General features: G+C 32.3%; 1 protein-coding gene across 1 annotated transcript; it reads right to left on the reverse strand.

Moving 5' to 3' along the window:
• Positions 1-684: 684 nt before the first annotated feature.
• LOC116138127 (early nodulin-like protein 1) lies at positions 685-3,590 on the reverse strand. The gene is made up of 3 exons (XM_031423872.1): positions 2,877-3,590; positions 2,064-2,654; positions 685-1,161 (listed from the first exon to the last, which is right to left on the reverse strand). Exons 2-3 carry the CDS (start codon positions 2,272-2,274, stop codon positions 803-805), a joined length of 570 nt encoding a protein of 189 aa, XP_031279732.1. The 5' UTR covers positions 2,275-2,654; positions 2,877-3,590; the 3' UTR covers positions 685-802.
• Between the last annotated feature and the right edge of the window lie 9,298 nt (positions 3,591-12,888).

Below are 12,888 nucleotides of genomic sequence, written 5' to 3' on the forward strand. Positions count from 1 at the left end.
ATGAAGGAGTTTTTTCTTGTCTATTTTCCCAGTAACCAAACACTATATATGTTGCTCGGTAATGCAAAAAATGGTACTCCCTTTTTCTTGATGTTAATCTTTGAATGAGATACAAGATCATGATGTGTTATATAAATAAAACTTGGCTAAAGTAATTACTTTTTGTGTCCCAAATGTTACATCAAAATAGGTTAAGTAACAGTTTCCAATTATAATGAGATAGCTTCTTTATTGCTAAATAGAATCGTTTCATAGATACTCTATTGTGCTTTGTTAAATTTATGAACAAGCTCATATTATAAACAAAGAAGTTTCTATTTTGTGGAAAAGACCACTAAGGTCCGGTGGATAATGAAGGCCCATTGGGATTTGGATTCTGACTTTTAGACAGAATGGCAAGTAAAATTTTGAATAGGTGGGAGTCCATTCAAAACAAGAATAACTCTCAGATGATGAACGCCAATTTGTTTTGGGTTACCTTTTATTTCTCTTTAAAGTTGCAACATTTACATTGTTGCTGCACCAATGCATCAACCAATCATCCTGCACTCATTCAATAACATTCAAAATCCGGTAGATAAACCCTAAAGAAGAAGCTGCCATTCATATTCTATTTTATGATATAAATATATTCCAACCAGGTTGTAAGAAGAAACAAATTAATTCATCATCAAATGTCCCAAAAATTAAAATTCACATTTTAATCATCTATTCAAGCGTTTACATCCAAAACCCTAAACCAATCTTTAAAACAATTTTAATACAAAAATAAATAAAGCCGCAAAAACAAATCTACCTCATTTCAATGTGCTAACATTAAGCCACCAATAATAATCCAAACAATATTGATAATTGCCATGCCATCACCACCACCACCAGAATTCATATAAGGTACTGAAGCCGGAGCTGGAGCAGGAGGAACTTGTAAAGTCGTATGAGCTACAAGACTAGTCGTGAGCAAATCGCGAGATTTCACAACGAAGAAGTGCTTGAAATCGCAGCTCCCAGTTGCACTGCTGATGAAGTATCGTGTACCAGTTTGAGTCATCTCCATCTGGGTTAGACCATCCTCATAATTGCTAATTGGGTTTGTAGTATTGCAATTTATGTATCCACGGAAATTCACCTCTGTAAGGGTATAGCTCGGCTCGTAATTAAACACTGCTCCAACAAGTCATATGATAGCACATTCAAACCACTATGATCATGCAAATTCTTTGAATTTATTAATAAAACAAAGACACTTAGGGCTCTACTAAACTTCGTGGGGGATAATATTTTCTTTCAAAACTCTTTAACTGCACAATACCTGTTGGTGGTATCACAGCCTTAATAAAAATCCACACTAACTTCACAAAACAAGCCTTCTTTTTTCTTTCATTATCTATATAGCTAGAAGTATTCGTATGAAGAAAAATTGTGTCTCAATATTTGTGGGATTAATCGAAGATTCGAAGAAAGCTATCAAGAAGAAGGAGCTCATTTTTAAAGGTGCAAAAATTGTGAAAAAATTGCACTCAAAAGATGCATGGTAAAGTCTAAAAAAAGGAGTTTGAAGGATCTACCAAGCCATCTCCATTAATGTGCAATCACTGTAGAGGGACTTTGATCTTTTAGAAATCAAAGAGAGTGAAAGCATTCAACAATGTTCTATAGAGTATAAGAAAATCTCAACCAAATTACAATATTCGGTGACGAGATTCAAGAAGAAAGTTTAGTTGAAAAAATTCAAGTTTTACTCCAAAATGTGGACACATAGCTACCACAAATTAATGAAGAATCCAAGATCTGCAACTACATACTTTTCATCAACTAATGTTGGAGTCTCTAAAGGCACATAAGCAAAGAGTCAAGAGACACGTAACTTACCTTTAGCTCAAGCAATACTATTAAATACGAATTGATGCATAACAAGTCAAATGTTATGGATGTAATCTTTATCGTTAAAAGTATTATGTATGGATTTAAGATAGCTAACTAAGATGAAATGTTAATCTCTTCAATATTCCTAGCTATCAGTGACATAGAAGACAACACGAAAGGAAAAAGAGAGAGAAGCTAACCTATTCTGTCATTAACGTATATAGTGTTGTTCTTGTCCCATTCAAGAAAGTTGGTTTCCAGAGACCATGGGAGGTAATGAGTTGTTTGTCCGACAACATCTGTTATATATTGAGCAATAATCCATAGTATTAGGACTGTGATCTTCTTTCCCATTACAGAAGGCCTCACTGTCTTCATTCCCACCATCACCGAAACCAAAGAAAAATGCATTAGATGATGTCCAAGTCAATTACTAAGCAATATTTGCTTTCAATTTAGCCATGCACAGTTATGCTTTTCTGTTGTAACCCTTAAAGGTAGAAAGCTAGTTTATAGCAAAGACATTTCGAAACTTTGATATGTCAAAGGAGAAAAGCTCGTTAATAAAACCATTATAAAGAGCCTGTGTTATGTAACAGTTACATTACATAATCAAAACAATTCCAAATTTAAGAAATCAAACAATTTGGCAACAAAAGGGTGCAATTGAACAACAAAACCCGGGAAAAGAAAAGATATTATCCATGAGTACTATATATTAATAATCCACAAGATTCGGTAAAGATATAAAACCTTATAAACACTTCCCAGCAATCACGTTCCTCCCCTTCCTAAATCAAAAAACAAACAAAGCAGCAAGATTATTAGATCGTTCATAAATAATAAACAAAACTCAAATAGAAAGAGAAATAATAATAGGAATAGCCAACCAAAGATTCAACACTAACCCTAGTTTTAGAAAGAGGATTTGGGATCACAAGGAATAGCCAACCAAAGATTCAACACTAATCATAATCTTAACACAGATCATATAGAGAAAACAAATTACGTACCAATGATTCAAAGATAAAATTGGCGTGCTCTTTGATATCGAAAGATCTTATCGCCCACGAATTGATGTTATATGAGAAAAAGATCTTATATATAACTCTCCAAACGTAAACCCTAGTAAAGATTATTAAAATATTTTAATCTCCATGTTAGGGTTTTGACTGCAAAAAATCAAAAGGGGAAATTGCAGCTTTGTGAAAACGCAAAAGGGGGAAAAAAATTTCGACTTAGATTGTGAGTTATTCATTTTTTATTTCAGTGACGTCGAGTTATTTGAGTTGATAGTCACTTTTAACACCTCTAAATTGGATTGAAAATTGTAAAAACAGTTCAAGTAAAGAATTCTAGTTCATGCAGATGCAAGAAAGGGTAGTAAAAACCGAAAAAGAAACTGAGTAAATGTAATATTTTCAGTCTATCTCATATGATAAGGGTAATTCCACTTACGACCCTCAAAGTTTAGGAAATTAATTAAACAAGACCCCTGAAGTATGAAAAACCATCAATCATTAACTTCTCCTCAGATTTGAAAAAAAAAATTATCACTTACCTACCCTTGACCATGAAATTTAACGGTCAAACTTTAACTAACTAGGGGAGGAAATATATAATTTCTAATCCCTGTGAGGCTTTTCAGGGTTTTCTTAAACTCAAGGGAGGTAGGGTAATAACCGAGGAATTGAAAATCTCGTTGGAAACCTCACGTTTCTACATTATTCCAAATTACCCTTGGGCCCTGTTGCGCCGACGCTAATGCTGTTTACTTGGACCTAACCACTTACTGGGGAAAAAAAAAAAAAAAAAACACTTTTCTCAAGGTTTGTGGAATGATCATAAATTCGTAATACCCTTTTGGACATTTTTGCAAATGTTGTTTACCCAAAACTAACTGATAACGGGAGGGAAAAACGATTTTCCAAACATTGAAGAAATGACCATAGTATCCTTTTTAACCTATGTGATTTAGAATTATATAATTTTTAAAATTCATCTCAATTTCATAAAATTTCTTGTATATAAAACTGCCTTTCTAATTTCTTGAAAACTATATAGAATAAAAAATCAACGGTAACAAAGGTTATGAAAAATTATACAACTCTAACTTGACATAATTTTTCTTTTTTATTATTGCTTAACACTATTAGAAACTTTGTTTACACCGATGCGGTAACCGCGTCAACACACAGAAAAGCTGTGTTGAGCCAGCTCTTTCCCTAGCGCAAGGAAAAATATGCCAACAATAGGTTCGTCTATCGTCGTTGGGGATAATATCCCCTTATGCCAATCCACTCATCGGTGTACCGTGTACATTTCCTTAACACCGACATTCAAAACTCAGCCGTTTATAAACACGAGAAAATAAAAGGACAGAAGAGGCAAGTAAAAAACAAATACAAAAACTAAAAGCTTTCATACAACAATAATTTTCAGAAATCAACTTAGGTTAGATAAGAGAACATGAAGAGTTTAATTAACCATGATAGAGGGAAAGAAATTAACCTACATTTTAATATCCTATAATAAAGGAGCTGCAGCTGGAACGACAGAGAACGATCCCAAGTAGATGGATCATGACAAAATCAGTAGACGTTGTAATAGCAGAGAGATAGCTGAACAGAAGGAAGCCATTTCCATCGTTAAGATAACTGAGCTCACTCATCCTCTCCACAGGCTCCTCCATCTCGGTAGAGAACATATCGAAAAGATGAACAGCTACTGCTTTCTCTAAACTCAACTCAAAGAAGTGAAGCGACGTCATACTGTTGAGAAGGATACTCCCTTGGACAGTTGCCGACGTGAAATATTCCATGCAAAACTGTGGATTCGGAAAACTCACAATAGATATTCCTATATGGTTTCTCAATAAATTCACAATAGAAAGAAGAGCCTTTATGGGAAGCCGGTCGCTGATGTTACTGGATACAACTTTTTCGATTAGACAATTTTTCTTCGCTGTCATTAGCATTTGATTTATGCTTCTTGTACTGGAGCGCCGAGTTAACAATGTAAATTAATTTCATAGGTTCGTCTTGCGCAGTAGCTGTTGAACATATGATGTTCAAGTTAAAATATTACATAATACTCTATAATATATTTTATGAAAATTGTCATTCTCTTACGATTGTGTTATTTATGTATTAAATATTTAAATTGTTATCAAACTGAATATGCATAACATTAAACTGAATATCAATGTAAATCAACTAGGTTTGATTCAGATTTTGTTGAACTTATACCAAATTAAATACTGTCGAGTTGACGGGAAAAAAAACAAGTATATTTTAGAAACTCAAAATCAAACCAAACCGATTTGAATTGGTTAATTGGTTTAAATCGATTATTAAGTAAATTTACATCAAAAGTAGTACATATTTTGTTGAATGAAAATCTTCATTTTTGAACAGTAGCATATATACATATATATATATATATATATATATATATAAAATTAAGGCAGTAGAGTCTTAAGTTTATAATTGTTTGCTTGATTAACCCTTCACCCACCGTTGAGTCACCGTCGCTAAAATGTTAAATATCTAATGAACACTAGATGAGAAAGGAACCTTAATTTTAAAAGTTGGAATATAGAGAGTTTTTTATTTGTACACAGGAGGACTTGGTCGATGGATGATGTTAAAATAATAGAAAGTCATTGAACTACGACTTTGGAAATTTCGTGTTAGCAACAATGCAATATGTTAATACATTTGTCTGGATCAGTTAATTGACACCCCTAGTTTACTGAAAGAACATGCTCACCCACAAGTTTCAAAACTAACATTTGTACCCCTATATACCAGATTTCGTTGGTAAAAATGGCATTTGACTAAGAAATTGTGTTAAAAAATCTAAAATGCACTCAATTATAAAATCAATGCAAAACCAAACCTCGGTCTTCGAAACCCAAATAGGAGGACTTGAAACTTCAAAGAACATAAATCAAGAAAAGCCTGGGATTGATGCGTTCATGGTGTGGTGGGTCAATCGTGGCAACGTCGTGAGCCAATCTTCGCCCATCCTAGCTTGCGGTGTTGGACACTCATGTGGACTGCAAGAGACCACGTCGCAGCAACGATCGACACTCCAGGCTTTATCATCACCGGTTCCCTATGCCGTATGACGTTTCCAGTACACCGGACAAGACTTCGATCATCGTCAGTGATTATACAAAGTGATCATGCCATCCTCTTTCTTAATAGTGTGTAAAAAGTTTTTTTAGATTAGATTGATTTTTTAATTATTTTAGATTTATTTTATTACGTTTTTAGATTTGTTTGATTTATTAACCATCCAAGAAAATTATTCCATTAAAAGAACAATAAAACAACTATTATTAAAGATCTACAATACCATTATTTCTTCTTATTCATTTGAAGGAATGGAAGTGGTATAATATGTTGAAAACATTGTAATAATGACATTCCATATTATTTATGTAATCATACAACAACAACAAAATGTAAATTAGCTTCTTTTACTATCATAAAAGGTGTATTAAATATTAAAATATTAAATCATACAAGCTTTCTATAGATCGGTAATTTTTTCACAAAGTAATCAATTCGAATGATTGTGTTGTAGATTAGGGCATTGGTTTTGATCAAATTAATCAAAATTTATAAATATTTATAATATTAATCGTTAATATGTTTTTTTTTTTTAATTCGAAATTTGTAAATTTAAATTATAAAATGAATTAATATTCAATAAACACCTTTCACCATGGAAAGAAAGGTAAGTATGAAACTGTAAGATTTTGAATATATTAGGGTAAAGGGTACTTCAGCTAAACCTTTAGAACGAAAGTGTTATTCCCTGGAATCAGCTGGGTTATTGCTTGGACATTTTCCAAACAATGACAAATACAGAGTCGGTAGAACAACCTGATAAATATTGCGTTTTCTTTATTCTCAAGAGGTGTAAAGTTTTCCCTTTCCCATCACTTTCGTAGGTAAAGTATATTCAAAAAAAGTTATTAAACATTTCCACTAGGCTTCATTTAATAATTATTATTTTTGTTAGTCTTTTAATAAGATTTTTATAGTTTGAATAATATGTATTATATTTCCTAGTTGTTCCATTAAATAATTCATCAACGTCATCGTCACTTAACTTGTTTTCTTAGATCATTCAGTTCATGCAAAAACATATTTTCGATTTTCATCAGAAACAAGACCATCCTAGAGTTTGAGGTTGTTCATCGGAGAAGATATATAATTATATATTACAAACCTCTGCACTATGTAGCTAACATCAAACCCACGGAGAAGATCCAGCAAAAGATTGGTCAAGAGAAATATAATTCAGATTTGGGACGTGACATGATATTTGTATGATATCTTCGTGGTAATCTTAGAATTTTTCTCTCTAATTGATCCAGCAAAGGCAGGTTTTGTTTGAGGATGAATCTGACACCGGTATTAATGGTGACTTGCATATATCTGAACTAAAAAAACTCTACTGATTGTATGAAATGGGTTGCAATTGAGTCGAACCGAGCCAAGAGCTTGAGCTTGGTTCTGTTGGAATAGCGAACCTTGATCTGGAGCTCGACCATGACCGAGCTTCAATTGTCAAGCTCGATAAATATATGATAAGTCGAGCTCGACTCAATTACAACGAATCAAAATCGAGCTCGACTCAATTATAATTATTAATTATATATATATATATACACCGAGCTCAAGTAAGCTTACGAAGCTGCTTAAATCGAGTATTATACTATTATTAGGCTCGCTAGCGACTTGTCTCATTTGTAGGCCTGGTATGAATCTGAAGAAATAAAAAATATTTACTTTGAATTTGAATAAATATTTATTTTATAGTTGTTGATTAAATGTTCTATTCGCTGGTGGTTGTTGACGTTTACTGGTATTATTTTTTTCTCATATTGTAATTTTTTAATATTATAATGTCAAATGACATTTATACCCTTAAGCTCCTTTGGATTTATTATTTTTCTAGCATCCAAGAGAAAAAAGTTTTATCACTTTTATCCCTTTTATTTAAATTTTTTTTTTTAATTTTAAGTTGTTATATTTTTTATTCATGAATTTAAATTGTCTTCTTATTTCTCAAGATTTGTATAAGAAAGTTACTGTTTGATTCAATTTATTATTATTTTACCTCAAATAATAAATAATTATAGGGTAATACTATACTTATAAACCTTTTTTATTAACTTTTTTTTATAAACACGACATGACAGCTCGTAATTGGTCAAATCGCAATAAGTTTTACTTGTCCAATAATGAATCTCATCTGATTAATTGCGAGATGACCAATTATGAGTTGTCACTATAAGCTGTCATGTCGCGTTATGAGAGAAAGTTAGTAAGAATGGTCTACTAACCTATCTTTATTGATAATTATAAATGAATAATACTACACATATATCATTCACATATAATATTTTTCATACAACATTATGTGGCAATATGTGATTGGGTGAAAGTTTAATTTTAATTTTAAATTAACTAATCATATCATGCCACATAATGTTGTGTGAAAAATGTTGTATGAAAATAATGTATGTGTAGTATTACTCATTATAAATAGAATTAGTGAGAGTAAGGCACCAACAAGGCATCTCCTTCTGCAGTAGAATTCTACAACCTCTCATCCATAAACTTAGAAAGTTGATTGACAACTGTTTTAGTCTGGAATAGGGAGGAAATATGAATCGTCATTTCTTTTTTTCTTTTTTTTTAATGATCGGTATCTTAACTAATTCTTGGATTAGAAACTATCAACTATCAACTAGATAAAAGCTCTAATAATCACCTTTATTAACAACTGAGAGACTATATATTCTTATCTCCTCCTTTTTTTTTTTTTTTTTTTAAAAGGAAAATTGGAACTAATGATGTGTTGTCATTTACATGATATTTAAGAAAATAAAAATATATAAATGATGCTGTAATGTTATTTTTAGAGAATTTTCAAAATGATGTGTCAAACACTTGCATATACAAGTTTAACCTCAGGATGTGAGCATGCTGCTTCCACTTCCAGCCGTTGGATATATCAAATGTTGACATCTTTTAAATTATAAACTATTGAAAAGAAGAGAAGAAAAAGTCAATAGCCTAAACAAACCCCTGATGTTTTGGAAATCACTTTTAACCCTATACTATTTGTTGTAATTAAAAAACAGATATTAAAATGAGTAATACTATACATACAAATAAATCTTATAAAGATTTTTATACAAAATGATGTGACAAAAAATGAATAAATAAGTGAATATGATAAATTTGATTTTTTGTGTTTACTCTTCCATTCATTTTCTACCACATTACTTTATATAGAAATTTTTGTAAGATTTCTTTGTACGTGTAATATTATTCTTAAAATATATTATTAATTAAGGTACAAACATTTTAGATATTTTTGGAAATAATACTACATTTACAAACTTTTTACATAAACTTTCTCATACAAACTGATGTGACAAAAAATGATTAGGTGATTTTAAATCAAATAATACAAAACAAACATGTAAGGTTGTCACATTAATTTGTACTAAAGGTTTAGGGTTTAAGGTTTAGGGTTTAGGGTTTGTATAAAAAGTTTGTAATTTTTCATGAAAAGGCAGAAGCTACAAATCTTTTAATCAATGGACAATAAAGTAGCAAATCCTTCAATTAAGGTAAAATAACAAAGTATTGAAAGTCATAATTGACTTTATATAAGGATAAAATAGTAATAACACATATTTAAATTATTTTTTAAAATAAATTAAAATTACTAAAAAAATTGAAAAATAAAAAACAAAAAATAAAAGGCATGAAAAAGCTTTCTTTTTTTTAAGTCTTTTTATTTTTATTTTCTTGAAAAAAATTAGTCAGAGATGAAGAAGATAAACATGGGAGGAGGAGGCAGAGATGAGAAGAAGATGGGGTAGTTTTCCTTATATATATATATATGGGTAAAGTTACATAATTGTCCTTTGACTTTTTTTGAATTTACTATCCTATCATTTTCCAGTTAAAATTAACGAACAGATATTAACGAAAAATGAAACTTTTCAGTAGGCATGGCAATGTTCCCCAAGATTTCGGGGACCCGTCCCGCCCCACCCCATATGGGGCGGGGAAGCCTCGGTTTTTTCGGGGATAGGGGCGGGGGTGGGGGGTGTTTTAATCCCCGTCTCGTGGATTGGCGGGGTGGGTGATACCTTTCCCCCGGCCCTCGTATATATATAATTAAAAAAATGTATATATATTTACTTTTTACTAATATCCCTATATTTCATCTAATTACACAATTATCCTACCGATATAACATATATTATCCTAATTTCCTTCACCCTAAACAATTGAACAAGAAAACCCTGACCCAATTTAGTATAATTAATTATGTTTAAACGATTAATTTAAGTATTTGTCATGTGGACGAGAATTAACTATTGTGTTTAGTAATCCTCAAATTAATTTATGTTTATATAAATTAACGGGGCGGGGACGGGCTCCAACATTCCCTTTGGGCGGGAAAGGGGAATTCCTTTCACCCCGTAACGGGGATGAGGCGGGGTAGGGAATGATTTTGAGGGTGGGGATGGGTACGGTGAATGAGATCCCCACCCCCCGCCCGCCCCGCCCCATTGCCATGCCTACTTTTCAGATAGTAAATGTCTTTTGGAAAACTTCTAGAGAGTCTTCTCCATACAACAGTTACATATATATAACCAATCAACGTTAAATTCATTAAAATACTTCATTTTTTTTTTTTTTGGGAAACCTTCCTCGAAAGAATTTAAAAATAAGCCCATGCTATAATAACATTACTCCTTTTATTTTTTTGTTTTCTTATGAAAGGTCAACAACAACAGAAATAGATTTTCTTTTTCTTTTAATCTTTTGTAAAAGTAAAACCTCCATAGTGTGAAACAGGGCACATGAAGCAAAGAAAGTTAACGTACACTTTAAGTACTAAAACATCTTTAGTTTCGCTTTCATGTTTGAGTATTCTAATCTGAGAAAGAGAGAGAGAATGCTTCTCCGTGTAAAAGCACAGGGGAGGGTTACTCTTTGCAGTACTATGCAGCTCAATAGAATGAACTAAATTTGGCTGATTTTTTTTTTTTTTTTTTTTGGTTTGCCCACCTTCAATCCTAGATTTGACAGTTAAATGTGAAACTGTTGTCCATGTGGCCGTCAAAAATAGGAGTTTCGGGGCTCTTAACATCGATAAGGAAGAGATCCTGAGCTGCAAGGAAGATGGAAACAATGCGTTGCATACTGCAATTTCTGAAAATCAACTTAAGGTATAATTAAACCATCCATGTCTTTCATTATATGCACTTTTTGGCAAATTTAGTTTAGTTTCTAACTTGTCCTTCCCTCCTCAATAATGAAGGTGGTAAATCTGTTGATTAAAATATAGGAAAGTGAATAGAAAGAACGGTAGAGGTTTGACAGCTCTGGACATCTTCTACGATCGCCAACATTCGCTGAATCCAGAGGCTGGGAAAATTCTACATGGTGCTAATGCTAAAAGAGCTTCTCAATTTAACCCTCGGTTTGAAAACTTCAAAACACCAGTTAAAGTAAGAACTAAATTTAGTTAATAAAAAGAAGAAGAAAAAAAGTCAAGGGCATCTAAGTCTTTTCATCATTTCCTTTTAAGTTAATGGTAACTCGGGGTTAGATTGCCCGTAATTGAAGAATTTGTAACTTCTGTCTTCTCGTTGAAAGTTTTAAAAAACTTTATACCTTAATTATAATACAATAAAACTATTTGTACAAATAGAATTTGTATAAACTGACGTGACACACCATGTGACATGTTGAATCACATAACACTAACGTGGCATTAAGTATTGTGGCCAATAAGCTTTACTCATACTACATTTACAAAGGATTATACAAAAGTCTTTCATATAAAATGATTATTAAAATATGAATGGATGAATTAATATAAAAATCAACCTAATAAATGCATATTAAATGATAATGAATGATTTTTTTATTAATTTATCTAATCATATAATATAACATGTCACTTTATATGCAAGACTTTACATTGAATCTTTGTAAGACTAGTGTTTTAAAGCTTCAAATATAACTGGTAAACGCTTCACATAATTTCCATGAGATTGAGTTGAGATCCCGTGTGATGGTAAAAAATTAAACAATTTTATTAAGAAAATTCAAAGGTTAAAAACAATGCTGATTCTAATAGCATGCACGACATAAACAATATAAATTCACCCAATATTATTACCCTTGACTTCATCTTCGAAGCTACCCAAGCGTAGTTTCTTCCCCCGGCCACACCGCGTAAGCTTATTTACTTCTAACAGATAAAATTCGTATGGATAATATAATGCAATAGATACAGTTACAAACATTAAAGAAATATAGATCCACCATACAGCTTAATTATATGGGTACGGAAAGGTTTCAATAACTGCAAAATTAAATGAAAATACGATCAAATATGTCGATGCGATGGTGAATTTGGGGAAAGGAAGCGCAGTTGTAAGAATCAAAATTGAGCACACAGACGCGTAGAAAGCCGCAAAATTAAATAGCAAAAAGAATAAATGCATCAAAGACCCCTGAATCATATGCCCTGCACGTTGTTCTGATGGCTCTTCACCACCGAGGATGGAAGAGGTGTATGTGTCTCTATTAATAACAGTGTTGTTTGCTGGCAGATTCCCATCATCCTGCCAATATCCTCCAGGGGGGCTGAGTGCAGCTTGATAGGTGGTTGTGGTAATCAATATAGCCACCACAAGTAGTACGTTTCGGACTTCAAGAGGTTATTTATGCTATGGTCAACAAGCCCCAAGCTTTTCAGAAAGCTTTTCGCAAATGATAATTTTTCAGAAAAGTATCTGACTCGTGAATTTTCAACACCCAATAGTTTTGCAAGTGTAGAGATTAACAAATGAATGGCGGCTAATTCAGAAGCTCTTTTAGCTTTAGCACCACGTAGAATTTCCCCAACCTCTGGATTCAGCGAATCTTGGCGATCGTAGAAGATGTCCAGAGCTGTCAAACC

The sequence above is a fragment of the Pistacia vera genome, unplaced genomic scaffold, assembly GCF_008641045.1.
Source record: "Pistacia vera cultivar Batoury unplaced genomic scaffold, PisVer_v2 Contig338, whole genome shotgun sequence".
NCBI classification, from domain to species: domain Eukaryota; kingdom Viridiplantae; phylum Streptophyta; class Magnoliopsida; order Sapindales; family Anacardiaceae; genus Pistacia; species Pistacia vera.

What these genes read in the sequence shown, in the direction of transcription:
- LOC116138127 (XM_031423872.1), bottom strand. Translation starts at nt 2,274, where the DNA reads ATGCATTTTTCTTTGGTTTCGGTGATGGTGGGAATGAAGACAGTGAGG. An exon ending in ATACGTTAATGACAGAATAG is followed by an intron (nt 1,162 to 2,063) that starts GTTAGCTTCTCT and finishes TTGTTGGAGCAG; the next exon opens with TGTTTAATTACGAGCCGAGC.